An 18,030-nucleotide genomic window follows, 5' to 3' on the forward strand; every position below is an offset into this window, starting at 1 on the left:
CTGTCAAATAAGATATTCACTACTGTTAAACATTTTATTACCAAAAAAAAAAACAAAAAAAACACCCAACTCTTACACAAGAAAAAAGTGAGATACAACTTTAAGTGAAAAAAAGTACAGATGAGAACAGACACATTCAATAGAATATGCAGAAAGAAACCCCATATAATCCCTCAGGCAGGTTCAAAAGGGATAACGTAGCAAAAAAATGGCTATGTTAAGAGTAATGGGGCAGATTACCTTAATAACTGATATCCAGAAAGTGGGAATATATGTAAAGCAGAAAAATATTCTGGGCTTATTTAAAACTAATTCTAATCTGTTTTAGTAGTTAGTGAAGACATTTATTGTCATTAAACAGAAATCTTGTGCTGAAAAGATAAATAAAAAATTCTATACAAGTTCTATAGCAGTCTCTTAGTCTAATTCCCACCTTAGTTCTGTGCAGTAAACCTGTCTTAATAAGTAAAATAATATATATTAGGTCTTTCTGGAACTTCCTTTGGGAGACTCACTGGCCTGGGTACATGACAGAACTATTTCTTATAATGCATTTTATAATACAATTTTGTAAGTCATACAAGTCACAATAAATTCAGCTGCTCATAGTAATTCTTATATATGGAATAAAATGACTATAAAATAATGTCACAGTGTTATGGAAATGTTCTTGATCACATTATAATCAACAAATGGGGACTGAAACCATATACATATTAAAAGAATTCTATTTATAAATGCAACTGTACCATAAAGAAATGGCCATAACTAAAGGCAAAGTGGGAGTGAACAAGTTTGCCAGTAAAAGTTACCTGAATTCTAAGGTACAAGAATAATGTACCTTATAATAATAATATATAATCATTAAGAATAAGAAGAAGAATGTCATGCTCTTCACTTTTAAAACATAAAGCCAACCAAATATTAAAAATTCTTTTATCAACAGATAAAAGCAGTGTTGCCTCCACCCTTGATTTCCTGCTCCATGGGGTCTTTCCACACTTTTCCCCAGCATGGCACATATAGAAAGTGATCCTGTTCATGTGGCACGCTGTGGACAATGGAACTCACCACTCATCTGTGCCCATCTCTAACACATCATGGGCACGAGTGCACTGCTGCTGTCACTTTGGAACTTTAATATCATTCACTTAAAGAACACCAAAGTGTGAAACAATTTTCTATTTCTTAATATTGCCTAAATAATAGTATGTCTCTTGGGGAAATGTAGAAAGAGCTGAATCAATTTCACTTTTAAATAATTTAAGTGGTAAATATGGCATTTTTGTTATGATTCAAAAGCACAAGTCTAATTCAAGAAATACATTTGGGAAGGGACAAAAAACAATAAAATTCTTCTAAACCATAATTTAAAGACCCATTCTAACTTATAAACTTTTAATTAGGCCATAAATAGCAGTAAAAACTTAAAAACCACAACTTATTTTAAAACCTCATTACACAGCAGCAGCACACAGATAAAAAGGTATAGGAGAGCAGAAATACAGCCTTTTTTCTGTTTATAAATATCCCAAAGTCTCAAATGACTTACTAGACAATATACATGAAGAATAAGAAAAGCAAAATCTCTTGATTTTTCCTATTATGTGCATATTATTTTGTAAATACAAAAAGCAAACAAAACAAATACAGGAAATAAAATAGTATAGGTATAACAAAAAAGAGAAAGTTATAAAAGCAAGAGTACCATATACACACTCCTATTCACCACATTTGAGAAAGACTGTAAAGCAAAAATTTTTTGTTCATTAGATGAAAAGTCTCTTCAAAGGTGCCTTCTCTTCCTTTGTTAGTGAAAGAACCCCCTATCCTAAAGCCACGAAGTGAAATAGCATCAAAGAGTGCTAATAAATAGCACACTTCCTGCTTCAACTGGTAAAAGCAGGGGCTGACTGATTAGGTATCTAGAGATGTAGGTTCAACCTGTTCCAGTTTATAGGATACTCATCTGCAGCAAAGGCTACTTAGAGAAATTTCACACCTGCTGACATGGGATGGACTACATCTTCCTATTACTCGCTCCAGCATTCTTCCAACAGATGCACACGCTGTTTCTCCTTCTGAGAAACAGCACATGGAGTCCAAGCACTTGATACTTGAATTTGTTTCAGTAAGCTGAAGGAGGTGAAGCAGAAAAATATTAGTTACTGATAGATTTGGACTTCCAAAAAGCATTAAAAAAAATAACAACAAGTACTTTAAAACCAAAAGTAATGCATACATGTTTTATATAATATGGAAAGGTATGGGAAACTTTAAGAGTGATTAAAAGGCACTATGTCCTAAATTAGAGGTTGAGTAAAATAGTTATATAAAACAAGTAGCTGAATCTTGTATAAATCTGGAAAGTTTGTGCATTTAAAATTTTTTTTCAAAATTTATCTTTTGGCCCCACCACACAGCACGTGGGATCTTAGCTCCCCAACCAGGGATGGAACCCACGTCCCATCCCATGTCCCTTGCACTGGAAGCACAGAGTCTTAACCACTGGACTGCCAGGGAAGTCCCAAGATTGTGGATTTCAGTATCTTAATATATTATGATCAATATGATCTACATCAACCGCTCAGAAACTTAAAGAAGTTTAATTCTTCTTTGAACTTTTTAGGTGAAACTGCTCTTGCAACTTCAATTAAAAATGTCCAGTAACTGAGAAAAGCAGAGTTTAAATTATTTTGAAGACTGGGAAATAACCAGGCAGGACTGAATTCCAATCTTCAGCAATAACACCAACAGCAGCAAACACCTTACATAGTGTTTACTATGTGGTAAGTTCTAAACACCATATAGATATATATACATACACCATAAATAATTCTTGAAAAAAACTATCATTTGCCTCAAGTTGCTAAGCAACTATTAAGTGCTAACCATGTCCATAAACAGCTCATCTTGTTTTTTTAAAAATTAACTGATGATAAACTATTAAAGTCGATTAAGTAAGTAGTACTATTTAGGTTTAAAACTGAATTAATTTCTGTAAGTATGCAAGCTTTATATTGAGGAGGGATAAACAACCGGGCAAGATTACTTAAAGCTACAGTAGTTAATAATTTCAATCCTGTTAAAATAAGGAGGAAAATGGTATAACCACATAGCCCAATGACTCCCAACCTGGTTTTGACACAGTCAAGGGTACTCCTAAATTTCTCAAGGGTTATTTTAAACAAACTTATTTTCATTTACTTTACATGTATAACATACTGCATAACAAATCTCTCAAAAATATAGAGGAAGGAAAACAACAACAATAGATCATTGGAGTGCTACAATTCGCAAAGGTTGGGAGTCACCAAGTGTTGAGTACAAGCATGGCAACAGGGGACATGCATGGGTGGCACAATGGACAGAGACACAAGCATGATGGAACATAAATAACCTGGCATTCTGAACCTAACGCAACTGGTCAAAGAAAGTAAGTTAGTCGCTCAGTCGTGTCTGACTCTTTGCGATCCCAGCAGGCTTCTCTGTCCATGGAATTCTCCAGGCAAGAATACTGGAGTGGGTTGCCAATTCCTTCTCCAGGGGATCTTTCTGACCCAGGGATTGAACCTGGGTCTTCTGCATTGCAGGCAGATTCTTTACCATTTGAACCACCAGGGAAGCAACTGGTGAGGTCCAGCAAAAACCCTGCTCATAATAATCCTGCCAAATACCAGGCAATGTGAGACAACTTGGTTTCTTTTTGGCAATGAATGGACTGCATCAATGTCCTAGGATCTGCTGAACACTGAGGAACAGCCAAATTTCAACCTGTTCTTTCATTATAATGCCCTTGATTTAGGACTGTTTACTATTTCTTAAACTGAATTTTTTTGAGGTATTTACAGATATCACATGAAAAAAGTTTTGTGCTAAGTTTGAGAAACCCTAGTTCAAGGAACGTCTAAACAGACTTTTGTGAGTAAAGGACTGCCAAGAAGTCATGTTTGTATGGTCAGTCTCCAGGGGGAGAGTTAGATACAGTGCAAATTTGGTTTTTTTCTGGTGAACTTCCCTTCTTCCCCTCCCCCCAAGGAACATTAATTAATCAATACCAGGGCGAATATTAATATTCAGTAGAAGATTTTAGGAAATCTTGGTGTAGGTAACAGGATTTAACCAGTTTCCTAGTTTCCTTCTTGGGTCACTGGGCTCCAGCTTCCTCCATCTCAAAACCAGCCCTTTATAACCTGACCTCAGGCTGCCTTTCCTTCTACCTTTAAATGCTCCTGTGTCCACACAGCCAACCAGGCAGTGTTCCTTGCCTGCGAACACGGGTCAGGGCCTGTCACCAATTAGGGGCAGCATGCTGACTCCTAACACCAAGATCAGTTTAAATACTGTCATTTCTCTAAAATCTTCCCACCTGTCCAACTATCAGTAGCCTCTGTCTCTCTGGATTCTACTCCAATGGTTGTCTGTATCATTGAAACGGCAGAAGCACTTAAATTCACCTTGTATTTCACTGAGCAGGGCCCTGCACTGGTTTTTTACAGGGGACAGTCTATTGAGTTAAGGATAAAGAAAAGGGTGGGAGGTAAGTCAGAAACGGCAGTTATGTTAATGGAATGCTTACTGTGTGCCAGTTACTAGGTAAGAAGCTTCTCATGGATTATCTTATTTATAACCACCTTTTGGGATAGGCACCAGACTTAAACACATTTTACAGATGAGGAAACAGAGAAGTTAAAAAAATATATTCAAGCTCACCCAGCTGGGGCTTGAATCTTGGGTTTCTCTGATTCCAGGGCCCAAACCTCTTTACCATGCTACTATACTGCTTTCTTATAGTTACGGTATAAGGCAGACTACAAATATCAAAAAAGGGAAAGGAGAGCTCAAAACCAGCTGCTGTTGTTGGTATTAGTGGGAGAGTATTTTGATGAAAAAGATGGCATCTGAAATACATACTGAAGACTGGATGGGATTTCAATAGCTGAAGATGGGAGAGAAAGAGCATTCCAGGCTAAGCAAAAAGAATGAGTAACTGTGTGGGCAGAAAAGCATGATGTGCACTCAGCACATATTTAGCCTAAGTGTTGAGAGAGCAGCTGTTACTTGTGCCCCCCTGGCAAAAACACCAGTGTGCCTCAAAGTGTGATCTATGGATCATTGTTGGTCTGAAAACACGTTACTGGCCCATGAGAACACAAATGCATCTGGTCAGTGAGATTAAGAGATTAGACAATTTTACTGCAATCCGACAGAATATTTTTGTTAACTGTTCAATCTAATAATTTCAAAATTGGGGCTTATTTTATATATCTTTTAAATTTCATTTCCTAGTAATTCATTTTTATTGTATTTTACAAAAGTATTGATCTGTGATGAACTAGAAATGAACAACAAAACAAGAAAACAATCTGGTCCTTCACATTTATCTGCGGAGCAATGAATTAGACTAGAAACCCGAACAAGGAGTTTGTCTGGTTCTTCTTAATTTAACAGCATGTGCTTTACTAACTGCTAGGGCTCAACCAACTGACAGGGATTCACTAAAGATGACATCCGTAAGGGCAACAGCATTTGCGTGTCCACATACTGATACATGTAGAACAGTGCTTAGGTCTGGATCTGACTTTAGGTAATTATCTTTCTTTGCACTCATCACCTTTTACTTTAAAACCTGAGGACAGGTATTAAACTATGGGCAACTCAACACAGAGAGTAAACATCTTAAAATGTCAAACATATATAAAGAAATGACTTCTCAGATCACCCTTTGATCACACTAAATAAAATACATTTCTTTTTCTTCCCTAAGGGGGAAAACCCCCACCTGATTTGAAAATGCTGAATGCCGGTTAACTGCATTTCTGTAAAGCTATCTATTGGAAACACTATACTGTTCTCTAGCAAATCTCCAAGCTCTACCACTTTCCCATATATACATCTTTGATCTCATATCACAGCTTCCAGTATAACTGAGTGTGCAGCATTTAGGTCTCATTTCATTCAAAGTAAGGAGAGGGGGTCACTACCTTAAAAAAAAAAAAAAAAGACTATTAATAAATACTAGAAAAGAAAAAAAGGAAAGTACTGGGAATGAAACCCTACTTAGTGGACTAAATAGTTACCTTTTAACTTATCAGAAATTTTGATTTATTGGTAAGACTCACTCTCCACAATACTTCTCAGAAACCACCACATAACTCAGAGCTAAAAGGGCTGCCAAGCAAAACAGCTATGGAGAGCCAACATGGGATGTAAGGCTAGTGGAAATTTTCATCTTTACAGAACTTCCCTTCTGAAATAAATTCTAGCTTACTGCTTTTATATCCAATATTTTCACATCAGTGATGGCAAACATCTAGAATTTTCTCCTGTTGCTTCTACAAAAATCTTTCTTGAATCTTCTAAATTTTGGAAAACTCATAACATTTCTAAGTTTTTTAGTCACTCCCATGACATTTTACCCTTCAAATAAAGTTTTATCAAACTATTAACCACATTTGTTCTTTTGCTCTTAAAATTATTTTATATACTTCATAATCAAAATGAATACCTTGCTTAGCCTTATAGGAGGTATTTGGAAAGAAGCCTTAAACTATAATGATGGTGAGAAAAAAAGGCTCCTGTTTAGGAAATGTTTTTCTTTTAAATGTAAGATCGAGAAAGTCATTGAGTATTACCAATTTCCAAATTTGGTTACGAATAGTAAAACCCCTAAAACTAGTAACAGCTTCAAGTCCTTATTGAGAGTTGGAAGACATGGCTGTTTAATGATTGTATTTAAATAACTGCTTCTCTTACTCAAGGTCTTTTTCTCCAAAACATGCTGCAAGTTCATATTTACTTCCCTAGACTCCCTCCCTTTTTTCATTCTCCCCAAATAAACAGTTTTGAAAGATAGTTATAAATAAAATACCTCTATACTGACTTTTAGGGATCCTTAGAAAGGAGATTTCCATATGTGTTGCCTAAATTTAAGTATGAAAATAAGCATACATTATTAGGCAAGCTTACAAATTTGGCTTATTCCTTCTTTCAAAAAGACTGAGACTCTTTTAATAGTGTGATTACCAGAAAAACAAAACAACAATATCTGACTAGGAATTTTTAGTTTAGATGAATAAGAGTATGAGGTATCTGTGAAAAATGATAAAATCTCCTATTTTAATGGAGATGGTGAATCTGAATAGCAATTATTAACTCATCAGCAGAGCTAATGTTAAGAAATCAGTTTTCTAAGTATCAATCATACACAGCATATCATTACTGTTTGGTAGAAATAATATTAATACTAGTACCTTTCTTCATTTTAACCTCCAGATGAAAATGCTGTTCAGTAAGTCAGCACAGATTTGAAAATAACATTAGTTTTGTAAAATGTCACACTTATCAGATATGCCTTATTATTATCAGCTTTTTAAATGTTTGATTCTGTTTACAAAATTTTACTCATTCAGAAAAGTGTACCTTTTAGAGGCAAATAACTGAATACAGGCCATTCAGATTTTCTGTTCCTCTGTAGTTAGCTGCTTTGTTAAATGAAGCAGTATTTCTATGTTATCTTTGTCACATAAGGAGAGGAAGGTGACTTGTAGTTGGTTTAAACTGCTTAAAATGTTGTTGGTAGTGGCAGATTTCAGGTCTGGGACTTAAGTACCCTGATCCACAATGAGAAGGTTTAGTAGCCCTAGCATCCTGTTGATATCTCTATGGTAGCTACTAGGTGCAAGCTGGAAAAGGGCATCCAGAGTAGAGCCAGGACTCCAGAGAGAAAGAAATGACAGACCAATGAAGGCCTAAGAGGCAGGTGACAAAGAGGGCGATAACTCGGAGAGTCTATGGCCCATGGTAACATTTAGGGCTCAGCGTAACTCTCTGTCTGATTTGGCAAGGCTAACCAAATTTTGATTAGAGAAATAAATGCCAATTCAAGAAAGAAAATATAGAAGAGGGATTATTTAACACTTATTTTTAAAAGTGATTTTTACCTCAAAATATATGCCAAAGACAGAAATACAGGAGAAGAGATATACTCAACATACATTTTACTCAACCAATTTAAGTTTAGTGATATGCAGAAAAAAACTGCAGATCAGGGTAACACCTCCAGCACTTTTACTAAAATCATATCCATGGCCTAAGGGTTCTTCTGCTTTCTTATTTATAGGAAGAGAGACCATATGTCACAGCATGATAGAAGAATTCACTTATCATTCCTTTGGAAAAGTAATCATAACAAGGCCCTTATTATTTTTAGGGGCATTCTATGAACCCAATTCTCAACTATACTCTACATTTTAATGCACATATTAAAGCAAAGCAGCACCAGATACATGTCTTATGAAACATCCACTTGAGCTTGAGCCTTTGGGGAACTTTTATCACAGAGGACATAATTTCACAGTATTAGCACAGCCAGGACCCAAAGGATTATCTGCTCTAGGAAATAACCAGGACATAATCTAAATCCCAGCCAGCTTCCCCTCTTTAACCAGTGTGCATCCTTCAGCTGAGTTTTCCTTTCAGCCAATGAGTGCATGTTCTAAAAACTAAAAATCTTTCTATGTTTATCAAAATACAAGATAAATATGTTGTAAAGATAATCACATGAAATATCCCTGAACAAAATAAAAATTCTGAGTTCTTTTGGATTTCTTTTCAACTAATTAAAATAATGAATGATAGCTGACTAATCTTCAGCATCTTCCATTTTGGGCAATTCATTAAAAGAATCTAATTTTAAAAACATTTTTCAATGTAATTCATATTTTTTTTCAAATTACTGTATCTGTTCCACTGTCTTGATTTACAATCTTTAAGTAGCTTTGTTTTAAAGTTTCGCTACTTATAAGCATTATCTCAGATGACACAGTACCACCTTCTTGATCAGTAATTACAATATCCAAAGTGGCAAACAGCCCAAGTAAAAATATAATTACTAGTGGTAAGAATTTTTATCTTCCTTGGTTACTACCAATTAAAGTATTTTGCATATCCCAATTAGATATAGAAGTAGTTGGTAGGGTTTATTTCTCAAGAGGGGAGTGAATCAAGTCTTTATTAATTCACACTTTTCTATTACAAAGATGTAACTATGAAAGCTAATGAAAAGTTAAGAACTGAGAGTTTGGTGAATATCAGTCAACAGAAAATTATTCAGTACCAGGTCTAAGCACTCATTCATTTGACCATTCAACTCAAGGGGGAGACTTAGGTAAGTAATGTGGTGTCTAACTACATTAACATGTATAAAATGACATACAACTACAAAGTGGGAAAAGTGACTTCAGAAATAAGAGAAATAGCATGACATATTTTCAAAAGAAGTGAAAAGGAATAAATGCTTGATTATAAGACAATAAGACAGAATCTGAAGTAAAGTAAGATTTAACTATAACTCCAAAAGAAATGAAATATTTGGGTACAGACATATAAAAAATGTGAAGATCACCAAAAAAGGAAAACAGGTAAATGAAAACAACATATGAGAAACAGTGAAGGAATTAGTAAAGTAAAAACTGAAATGTGAGGCCAGTTCTCCCATAGCATGCCCCAAGCTTAGCGGATATCCCCAGGAAGGTCCAGCGCAGTACTACCTAGTGCACGCAAGAACTGTCCTGCTGGCTGCAAGCCTCAGCTAGCAGGTGCCTACTGTCCTCCCCTCTGTGCTTGCTTTCAGCAAATTCATATGCTGAGCTGACTGAACCCTTATCTTCTTCCATCTGGAAGGACAGAAAAGCAACAAGTCTCATATTACAGAACAATACTCTCACTGTATATAAGTTTAGAATCAAAACAGCAAGTCAGGGTCCACAATCTGTGAGGCACAAATGAAAGTTCACACACCACCACATTCATTTACTGTCACAAAAGAGAGCTAATAGGAGCTTAAGGAGCATACAATGGAGCACACCAAACAAAGCCATGGTTATCCAGGGCACAAAGTTAAATTACAACCAGGTTTCCGGCAGGAAAGTTCAGTTTCTTCCATTAAACAAATTCCTTGTCAACAAGAATTAGGGTTCTTATTGCAAAGGTATGTCTCATTTCATATTTCTCATGCTCCTTCTCAGAAGACTTCTCTAACTGGACTTCAGCAGAGTGGAAGGGTTAATCAAATAGCCTTTCAAATGTTAGACATATGGGTAGGGGGGAAGCTTGACTTGATTTAGTAAACAAAATTAATTTAATCCTTAATTTAAAATATCTTTTTTTTTAGTATTAACTAACTCAAATCAATTTCTATTCTTTGCTTTTTCTATTTCATAGGGGCCATGCCTCATGGCTTGTGGGATCTTAATTTCTCAACAAGAGATTGAACCCAGGCACTCAGTAGTGAAAGCGTGGAGCCCTAACCATTAGACTGCCAGGGAGTTCCCTCTATATTTTAAGTATTAGAGACCTTCTAAGGAATATGTGCCCATAGCCAAGCTAATTTAAAAATTTTAACCTTTCTTAAATTACCAAAAAAAGAAAGTTCCTCAATAAATAAAACATACTTTTTCCTCATTTCTGTGTGTTTTCTCAGTCTTAGGACTAATCAATAATTATTTCTATAAAAAATGCTGTAGTAAATTTCTTATATACATAAAATAGAATTTCTTGGTTTCAAGAGTACAGTAAGTTTATGTAAAGATAGCTTATTATTATAGCTTTGCCTTTTATAAGGGAGTGGAAAATATTCAAACTGAGCTTTCTTTTATTTAAAAAAATTATTAATAGCTTTGTGTTAATGGTTCTTAAGTATCAATACTAACCTTACAAAAGATTTGAAAACTCTTAAAGACATTCAATATATGCATAATTTTCCAGTTACAATAGTAAACAAGTCATCATGGACCACACCCAGGAATATTGCTCAACACGATTCAAAAACAAGATGCATTTAAAATTCACAGGATACACCAGCAGACAGATATTTGTGGGCACTTTTTCTTCATGAAGCTATGAGCAAATGCCCATCCAGTGGTCATTCACCACTCATGTAATCAATTGTTATTTCTGCCTGACCTTTGGTTGATTATATTTCTTTTTGTTTTTTGCTGATGCTGATATTAAGTAAATAAGACTATAGTATGTAAAATGGTCATCTGATAGGTGAAGAACCTTGAAGCTCAATTAATATTCTAATCTGATTAGAATATCGGAGAAGGCAATGGCACCCCACTCCAGTACTCTTGCTCGGAAAATCCCATGGACGGAGGAGCCTGGTGGGCTGCAGTCAATGGGGTCGCTAAGAGTCGGACATGACTGAGCGACTTCACTTTCACTTTTCACTTTCATACATTGGAGAAGAAAATGGCAACCCACTCCAGTGTTCTTGCCTGGAGAATCCCAGGGACGGGGGAGCCTGGTGCGCTGCCGTCTATAGGGTCGCACAGAGTCGGACACGACTGAAGTGACTTAGCAGCAGCAGTGCTTCATTCCTTTTTTGTCTATCACTACTCAAAAAATGTTGCTTGATTTGAGCCACCATGACATGTGAAAATATGATTTAATAAAAATACTAAGATTATTCACAATGCAAAAGTTAATCCTCACAAAAGTGCTTACCAGAGTGTTATTTTAAATAATGAGCTCTCCTATTGCCTTATTAGATGTTCAAAAATGTGATAAGTATGCACTGTTTTCAGAAGGCACATGTAGATAAAAATGATATACATATTTGGCTCAACCAAAGTTGGTGGTAAATCTTCCAAGTGTGTTTTCATTTTAGTTCTCGTTTTGAACATGAAATTTAGTTGACTACCACTTAAACTCCCATTTGTATATCATCTATAATTATATATCTTTGTAATTCAAAGCAGAATATTTGAAAAACCCTCATACTAATAGGAATAATAAAATCAAAAGGCTTGGAAAATTTTGGAAGAACTCAAAATTACAAGGTTACATAAGTTATTTAAGCAGGGCTTTGTCACAGTCATTCATTTGATCAAGTGAACACAGATTAGAAATCTACAGAATAAAAAAGAATTTAAAAAATACATGTGATTAAAAACCCAGGGTGAGAAGCTGAAGGGTGCCAAAACTAAAAACAAAGAAACTTTATATTACTTTTCCTCTTCAAACCAGACTGGAATTAAAGTTAATATATAACTTTGGTATCTTAATATGAAAAGTTCTAGGATTTAAACTTTCAATTCTGTTCCATCAAAAGACACCTTGGGATTACTAATTATTTTTTGCAGAAACTGACAGAATGAATCTGTCAGTGGAGATAAAGATATATATGAGATACAAAATCTATTATTCAATTTATAGATGCACTAAACAGTAGCAAGGATATGAAATATTTCAGCAGCCATTTCAGTGTACAAAGACAAATATGCATGTGTATTTACAACACAGATTAAGGCAAGATAAAAAATAGGCAACTCTCACTTCTAAGTAACTGAAACTTAAAACTTTAAATTGTATGATGAATTCCTGTAGCTTAAATTAAATTACTCAACATGCAGGAGCATTCTTAAATACGAGTATGACAAGCAGAAGCATTAGAATTGTGTTAGGAAAGGTAGTTAAGGTATAAAACATATAACAAAGTACAGATCTCTGTCCTGTTATGCTGAATTTTCATCTCAAAGAAATGGATATTTTTTAGGTTTTAACATACATAATGGTAAAGGTCAAATTAGAGACAGAGCTGTGCTAACAAAAACGCCCCACTCTTAATTCATGCCTCTGCCCATCTTTTGAATATTTTTAAATTGACCTTTAGCATGCAGAAGAGTTAATGAGGTTCTACTCATCCTACTCTACCTAAGTTTGCTCAGCTGACTCCTTGCCCTCGACAACGGCTGCAGTGCGATGAACTCGTCACTGAAAGCGACTGTGTTGGAGTACATCTACAAGTGGACAGAAGAGGGACGGGACATGCGGCAAGTCAGTGAGCTGGACTTATCATCTAAGAGACAGACACACGACAAGCTTGGTAAAGACATTTGTTCCTACAGGAGCAGGAAGTATCATACACAGTACACATACATGACTGACATTTGCTATCCCAACAATTTACTCTTATTACCACACTGCTGTTCTGCAGGAAAAACTCAGAATCAATGCTGCCGCCTCTTCTTGTGATATAATTTTTCTTGCTACTATTTGGATGATAGCAAAATGAAGTTAAGGAACTGACAGCTTTCTAACAATTTTCTTATCATTTGAAATTAGGGGTGACAGTACAAGTCTGAAACAATAAAAATTACTGACTATAGCAAAAGAATAACATCACACATGGGATTTGAAGGACCATATACTGTCTTAATAAAAACAGAAAAATCCCTGAGTGAAAGCAGAGATTTCCTCTTTATTTTTATATGTTCATTTTTTACAGAAGTACAATTGATTTACAATGTTGGGCCAATCTCTGCTGTATAGCAAAGGGACATAGTTTTATACATATATACATCCTTTTCCTCTTTAGATCAGACTCCAGTTGAATATCCAGTCAAATCATTTAAAAAAAATTTAGTAGGGGTAGAAAGGGAGATTATACTGGCTTTCACACATAGAAAAATGATTGATTTCTTAACTCTATTTTTAAAATCCACTAACCCATGGTAAAAGAACCAAAATATAAAGCACTTTTAACTTTTTCTTGTTTAAGGGTCCATCTTAAGGTATCAAATACTTCCTATGTAATCCTTTAAAAAGAGGCCCGTAAAAATAAGGACTAATATTATCATCTTGTATTATCATTAAGAAATCTCTTTGAAAAATGTAAGTATGTAAATACTCTGACTAAAGAAAATTTCCAAGGATAAATGTAAATAATTCTGATTATTTACTTTTATAAAAATTTAAGTCTTTAAGTGATGTCATTAATCTATTTTGGTGAAATATAACTTTAGGCAAGAAGACAAAAATGTTCTTCATAAAGGTCTAGAAAAAGTATAATAGTCAATGTATTAAAAGTAGTATTCTATTATCAAGAATATCTCTGAAGCTTAGAAAAAAGGCAAACAAAAGATATTTAAGTAATATCTTGCACAGTGGAAAAATTTGTCCATATTCGGATACAGGTAAATGCATAGGCAGACACAGTAAATAGATTATGCAAATTTTTTCAACCTGAGCTGAAGATCAGTATTAGAGCAGCATCCTAATCATTCTTATAATTATGTTCTTACTGAGGACTTACTACATACAGACCCAGGTGCTTCATATTAATTGTCTCTAACAATCATGTAAGGTAGTAATTATTATTCTGATTTTATATAGGAAGAAACTGAGGCTTAAGGAAGTGACTTGATTAAGAATATACATTGTATGGTTAAAACAGTATTTAAATTAAGTTTGTCAGGCTTCAGATGCCTGCACTGCTTCAATGGTGTTAAACTGTATACTGGCTAGAATTGAGTGACCAAAGCAAGTAAATGCTAAAGAAATGTTAATATGATCAATTGAAATTAAACCCATATACGATTTAGGAAGCCTAACAAATCACTAAATACTTAGGAAGCACTTATTCTATTTGTAGCATTAACACACAACTGAATTTCCAAAATTTAAACAAAATTTGCTTTGCATACAACAAACATGCAAAAACAACAACCCCCGCCCCCACCCCCCATCTGCAACAAACACTCAACCTAGGAAGAATTAAACAATTAATAAACTTGGTGTTTACAGGGGCATAAAAGTTGATCAGAATGTGTTCCTGAGGATATATATTCAATGCCATGGTACAGTTAACAGAACAAACTAGGATTTCTAGGTTATGTACAAGTCAAATTACAAAGATGGTACATTCAACTAAATAGCTTTTATTTCTTGAGCATCCACTTTGTCTGAATATTATTTCATTTAATCTTCAAATGCAATGAAATAGACATTTCTGTCATAATTTTACCCATGAGGAAACTGAGAATTAAAGTCAGAGCTACCCAGTGGTAGAATAAGGATTTTGAACCCACAACTATCAGGTCCTTAAGAACATATTCTTAAACACTATGTAAACACTGTTAATACCTGTTGTAGTTTAAATACTTTAGTGAGTACTCAATGAGAGAAAATATTTTGTAAAAATCCATTCTGTAGAAGTTATTTAGGTTAAAGAACTATTTCTTTCTTCTGTTGCCAACAATATAACCTAAAGAAGTACTACTGAAATTCTAATGATTCTAAAGACATGGATATATATCCCAATTATATATATTTGATCAAATGCTGTGATATTACTTAAGATGTATTTATACTATTATTTGGATATAACTTGATAGTTTTATATTTCTACTCTACTTCTATGAAATTTTAAAATTATAATTTTTCAGGAGTCAAAAACTTAATACAACTTTAACAGTATCACATTTAACAACATTTATATTGCAAAACACTTGATACAGGAATAGTTAATTTACCATTTTCTAATAGGAACAAATTATAATGACAACTACTCATTAAAGACTCCTAATTAAAAAGGTACTGTATATAAAATGTGGTTACCTGTGCCTTTTCAATATTTGTAGGATGGAACTGATGGTCAAATACTTTTTTCACAATATCAAGAAATAAGCATGTAACAACCATGAGGATTATGGCAAACCAAGCAGAACCACTTGATAGGAGCTGAATAAATACAAAGTACATATTCTGGGAGCTCAAAAATGGCCTGCAAAGAAAGTGGGCTTAATAAAAGAAGAAACTGACAAGACAGATTCTTAAATCAAGACATTAAGTAAACCCACTATATTCGAAGGTTATAATTTTACGTATACGGAGGTAAAATGTTCAAAATTCCAAATCAATGTAATTTAATTAACTAACTAATAAAATGTGATACACTTTCACTGTCAAAAATAAAATCCAATTTAATTCGCTTGAATGACAATCAGTTTTTCTAATTAGGAAAGTGCCAAGTAGTTGACTTATTCTATCCCAGTGGTAGGAAATCCAAAGAATTATGTTGTAATACAGACTTAAGAGGTTAAAAAAGCAAGAAAAGTATGTAACAAAATGTTTTCTACTAAGCAACTATAAGCTTGATAACCAAAATTTTAGGTTGGAAAGCTCTAGTTAGAGGATCTTCTCTACACACTTATTTAAAAATAAATGTACTCACAAATATTAGTTCTACATAGTAATAGGTTTTGTCAAAATACCATTTTTGGGGTTTTGTACATATCACTTCAAAGCAATATGGGGAAATACAGGAAGAAATGAAGAAATAAAGAGGATTAAAAACAAATGATAGTCATGAGCATCCTTTTATAATCCTAATTAAAGTTAATGTTTAGCCAATCCAAATTTTTTACCTGCTTTTTGTAATACTTTGCCTGATACAATATTTTGCAGACACAGTAGGCAATGTAATATAAATACTCTAATTCAGAGACTTCAGTTGTCCATGATTTATCAAAGAATTTTAGGATTCTTTAGGATAAGCACTCATTTTTTATCTATCAGAGAAGCTGAATATCTGATTTTAGCAATGAAAATACAGCACACTATTTACTTTTGAGAGATAAGTTAACTTATTCATGAAACTTTAATGTTTTTATGTGACTTATTTTATTATATACATTAGTAATAATTTAGAGTATCAATACTATGGTTAGCATAAAGAACAATAATTTTCAAGTAAATCTTATTTTTAACCTTTGTGATCTTAAAGAGTTCAGTTTCCAAATAGAAAAAAAGGGACAGTAAGATTATTGTGATAATCAATGTTAATACCTCAGGTAAAACACTAGAATGCAGTAGATAGAGTAATTGTTAGTTTCTTTTTTCTTCCTTATTAGTAAGATCAACTGAAAGAACTAAATTTCTTACCAGGATAGGGTCTAAAACTATTCTGAGAGTTAGGGACGCCCCCTCCCCCCAGCCCTGAGGAGGGCTATGGGAGAGTTCTACACAATTTTTGGAGGTCTTGTGAGATAAACAAGACCAAAAAAAAAAAAGAAAAAAGAAAAAAAACTATTCTGAGCAGAATTTGTTCATAATATAACCTATCATAATAAATATTTATTAGAGTTGAATCAATGTAATTAAAATACAATATAGTAACTCACCAGAGAATCCCTCCATAAAACAAAGAAAACACAAAATAGAATAAAATAGATCCCCATGTAACAAGATGATTGATCCAGGTCCAAAAATGAGTTTCCAAAGCCATCTAAAAAAATAAATTAAAAAATCCTTAATGTAAATTAATAAATCTTTAACTTCTCAGATACAACCCAAGAATAAGTGACTAAAAAGTTCCTATGGCAAAGTCCCTCAGAAGACAAATATTAATGAAAGGCTCCTAGTATGAAACTGAACAATTTCAAGTTTATACTATTCTTCTTCTGTGAGGAAGCAGCATTAAAATTTCATGAGTACTTTATCAACTCCATGGGCTAAACCAGCTTGTGTTATCTTGCATTACATAGAGAGAAGCATAATTTCACAGGTGGGTATTGAGGAGTTAACTTTCCTTTGACTAGAAAAATCAGCTGAGGCTTTCCAAAATAATGAATTAAAAAATGAATTCATAATGAATTTTTTGACAAAAATTAAAATTATCAAACTAGCCATCCATGAAATTATTCTTGACAATAAAAAGAAAAACTGTATCACTAAAATAATGAAGAAAATTTAGAACTCTATAGACAAAACATGTCCATGCTCCTAATTTCTGTATCATACCTTTGCTGTGACTGTAATAACCATGACTGTGAAGACCAAGGTGCCAAATGTCCAATTTCCAAACATCTAAAACACAAAGAATAAACTAGTACTGTATTACATGTTAAAATGATGCTGAAACAGAAGTGATGCAAAGAATAATCACATTCTTCACTGAAAATCACTTGCATCATTTACGTCAGGTACATCTGAAATCTGATTAGATTAGTAAAGTTAAAGGAGAATGAGAAGAAATACCATAAAGCATTACTATGTTTATTACATAAATGATCCTTTGGATAACACTATCAGACTGGAAACTCAAAGACAGGTTTGAAGTTGTGTGGCACAGATAGTTTTTAGTGAGAATTATACACCTGTTAGTAACTGCTTTACTCGTCACAGAGTAAATATGATAATAAACCCTGTTCAATTATAATTATTTTCTGAAACCACTCCAGCCAA

The 18,030-nt window shown here is 33.9% G+C and overlaps 1 protein-coding gene across 10 annotated transcripts in view; it reads right to left on the reverse strand.

Moving 5' to 3' along the window:
• ATP11B (ATPase phospholipid transporting 11B (putative)) overlaps positions 1-18,030 on the reverse strand; it is a 110,112-nt gene that overhangs the window by 5,689 nt on the left and 86,393 nt on the right. For 5 of the 10 annotated variants that reach the window (XM_043473633.1, XM_043473634.1, XM_043473629.1 and 2 more), the window contains 4 exons: positions 17,587-17,652; positions 16,968-17,071; positions 15,403-15,568; positions 2,003-2,136 (listed from right to left, as the gene is read on the reverse strand). In XM_043473633.1, coding sequence (XP_043329568.1) covers positions 2,003-2,136; positions 15,403-15,568; positions 16,968-17,071; positions 17,587-17,652 — 470 coding nt within the window. Of the gene's footprint in view, positions 1-2,002; positions 2,137-9,577; positions 9,678-12,717; positions 12,804-15,402; positions 15,569-16,967; positions 17,072-17,586; positions 17,653-18,030 lie in introns of those variants that run through there. The other 5 variants (XM_043473630.1, XM_043473631.1, XM_043473632.1 and 2 more) reach the window with 4 other exon arrangements.

This window comes from Cervus canadensis, chromosome 7 (assembly GCF_019320065.1).
Source record: "Cervus canadensis isolate Bull #8, Minnesota chromosome 7, ASM1932006v1, whole genome shotgun sequence".
NCBI classification, from domain to species: domain Eukaryota; kingdom Metazoa; phylum Chordata; class Mammalia; order Artiodactyla; family Cervidae; genus Cervus; species Cervus canadensis.